General features: G+C 51.8%; 1 protein-coding gene across 1 annotated transcript; it reads right to left on the bottom strand.

The window, feature by feature from the left end:
* Positions 1 to 432: 432 nt before the first annotated feature.
* On the bottom strand, positions 433 to 2,479 carry LOC148012791 (putative glycosyltransferase 3). Its single transcript, XM_087669038.1, has 2 exons — positions 1,485 to 2,479; positions 433 to 1,209 (listed from the first exon to the last, which is right to left on the bottom strand). The coding sequence occupies exons 1-2, from the start codon at positions 2,190 to 2,192 to the stop codon at positions 607 to 609; spliced, it is 1,311 nt and encodes a 436-aa protein (XP_087525164.1). The 5' UTR covers positions 2,193 to 2,479; the 3' UTR covers positions 433 to 606.
* Between the last annotated feature and the right edge of the window lie 201 nt (positions 2,480 to 2,680).

Below are 2,680 nucleotides of genomic sequence, written 5' to 3'. Positions count from 1 at the left end.
ATATGTGCATATATATATATATCTATATGTATGTATGTATATGTATATATATGTAGAGAATCGTCGTGTTGTGTATTGTTTCAGTCTTTTTTAAACATTGTATAGCATCACTAATATCACAATGTCATTATATAGCAACACTTATAGCATTGCTCTGGGCATCGCTATAGTGACATGTGTAGCAAGGCTAATAGTGATGTTGGGCATAGTGTCGTTAACATAGTGTTGCTATACATGTATTTCCTTGTAGTGAATCCTACCATCTTTTGGATTTTGAAATCAAATTAACTTCCCTTCATTCACTTTGAACTTGTCTTGAAAACCATGGTCATTCTCTAAAGAGCATAACCAAAGAAAAAACTATTATTCAAGTGAAAATGCATTAGCTTTTCTAGGAAACAACTTAAAGATTGAATGCTTGCTCCTAAGCAGGATAAAGGAGCAATACCATGATGCATCCTGTATGCTTTAAATTTTTATCTTTTCTGACAAACATTATCTATCACATTACAAAGCAAAACACATGCGGCATCTACGCATTACAAAGACAAGCACATTGGGCAAAAGAAGAGTGACATTGCTTAGATTCGAGTTTACAAGAGAGACCTAAAAGTTGGTTAAGGTGTGCTGGTTTTTAAGGTTGATTGAGACGCGCCGGTTTTTGTTCTTGTTCTTGGTCCTTGAGGGGAGAGGCTTTACAAGGGAGACGTTGAGGTTGGGATGATGGAGGCCGGAGAGTGTGGCGGAGAGGAACTGATTATCGGCGAAGTGGTAGGCGCGGGCGAAGCCGCTGCGGCATTTCTCCAGGACGGGGCGGCCGCCACAGAAGTCGCAGCCGCAGAAGTGGGTAGTGAAGGGCCACTGGCCCGCGTGCCCCGCCGGCTGCCTCCCCCGCCTCGCCATATTCTCGTAGCGGTGCACCATCATCTCGTAGTACCCGTGCAGGAAGTAGCCCGCCTCCAGGTACACCCTCTCCTGCGTCTCGTTCTGCGTCTTCCTCAGCAGATACGCCAGCGCGCTCTGGTCGTCCGCCCGCCACTCCGGCGGCCTGTTTTTCAGGTCCTGGTTGAACGCCTCCCGCGCCTCCTGCCTCATCTCCCTCTGCCCCAGAGTCTGCCATAGCCGCAGGAAGTCGTACGACCACTTGCAGTTCCGGATCAGGAAGATGCCCGCGTTCAGTGATAGCCAGTTCCCTTCCTCCGCATACAGCTGCATATGTATATATACATGCACGAGGCTGATTAGCGACGGAAAATGAGTGATCCGAGAAAGCTGCCAGATCCAGAAAATGTGAAGAATCGCACCCACAGAGAGGAGGGCATGCAGTGTCGGCGTTAGTGGCAAAACTTATTCCTATGTTTCAAAAGCTAGTTTTTGACATATTGTGTCGATGCTTCTTAGAGCTTCGTGTTGCTTGATAATCTACTCTCAAAGTGGGGGGGCTTAAGCTTTTGAGTGCGAGGAGAGAAGAAAACAAGGATTACCATGCTGGCGAAGCCATAGGCGACGAAGTTCTTGGACCAGGAGTTGTATCGGTCGAAGGGAATGGTGAAGTTAAGGTCAGTGAACACAGCATCAGCGTCCATCCACATGAACCACTCGATGGAGGGGAAGGCCTGCATGAGGCGGAGGAGGGCGGGGTAGCGGGCCCAAACGCCGTAGTAACCCTCCTCCCACGTCTCGAGCATGTACCACACCTTACAGCCATGCAGGCTGCAGTAGTCCACCTTGTTCTTGTAGGACTGCATCAGGGCGTGGCTGCCCGCCGCGGACTTGCACACGAACGAGCGCTCTCCGCTGACCAGCATGAACTTGATGGGCTCGCCGGACGCGTGCCGTGCCAGGGAGGTCCGGAGGCGGGCCAGGGTACGGCCAGACCTGGACCAGGGCCCGCGTGGGCTCTGGTCCTGGCCCACCAGGGTCCGTGCCTCGTAGATGCTCTGCTGGAAGTGCGCCTGCGGCCGCAGAGACATGCGCGCCACAGATACGAAGTCCTGCAGGGGCCCGCCCCCACCCCCGCCGCCCTGCGCGTGGTACTGTAAGGAGCGCCGGGCGGCCATGAGAGGGTGTTCATGTTGGTCGAGGTAGGCGGTCATCGCGGCGTGCCTCCGGACGTTCGGGAGCTTGGGTGGCGTCGGACGGAAGCATATGATGATGGTCACTAACACGGCTATGCCCACCAGGAGTTTCATGCTTGCCCGAGTGGATGCCGATTATTCTACTACGGTTGGAACGCTTACTCGAATTGCCTTTGACCCTTGAAATCCACTGTGGAACACAATATAGCACGCATTCTCTCTCTCTCTCTCTCTCTCTCTCTCTCTCTCTGTGTCAGATATCAGCAGAATAGCTCTCCTCTCAGTGACACTGTCTTTGATATCCTCCAACTGATCTGATCTACTATAATCCTCTCTCGTGTTATACACCTCATGCGCTCACTCTGTCTGAGACTCGCTGACTCACACACGCTGTCTCTCCCCGCAACTCTCCCGACGCCCCTCCACCTTTACACCGCTCGAGGTGGCCATGCACGTGCCCCGCCCTCTGTCTCGAACTACTAGAACGTGCTTACCTGCATGCTCTTTGTCCAGCTACCACGATTTCTGCCCCTCGGAACTTGCTACTCGTTCTCTTCATTTTCACCTTGAACTATTTATCCTTCCTTGATATGTGTGGCCTT

This window comes from Lygodium microphyllum, chromosome 27 (genome assembly GCF_053477565.2).
Source record: "Lygodium microphyllum isolate KBCC chromosome 27, Lygodium_microphyllum_v1.1.10, whole genome shotgun sequence".
Classification (NCBI taxonomy): domain Eukaryota; kingdom Viridiplantae; phylum Streptophyta; class Polypodiopsida; order Schizaeales; family Lygodiaceae; genus Lygodium; species Lygodium microphyllum.
Note: the sequence above shows the minus strand (reverse complement) of the source record. Positions and strands in the feature narration are given on the sequence as shown.

Bases quoted from the DNA above. Each gene is read 5' to 3' on its own strand.
- LOC148012791 (XM_087669038.1), bottom strand. From the start codon at position 2,192: ATGAAACTCCTGGTGGGCATAGCCGTGTTAGTGACCATCATCATATGC. The intron at 1,210-1,484 runs GTAATCCTTGTT...ATACATATGCAG, and splicing joins CCTATGGCTTCGCCAGCATG to CTGTATGCGGAGGAAGGGAA.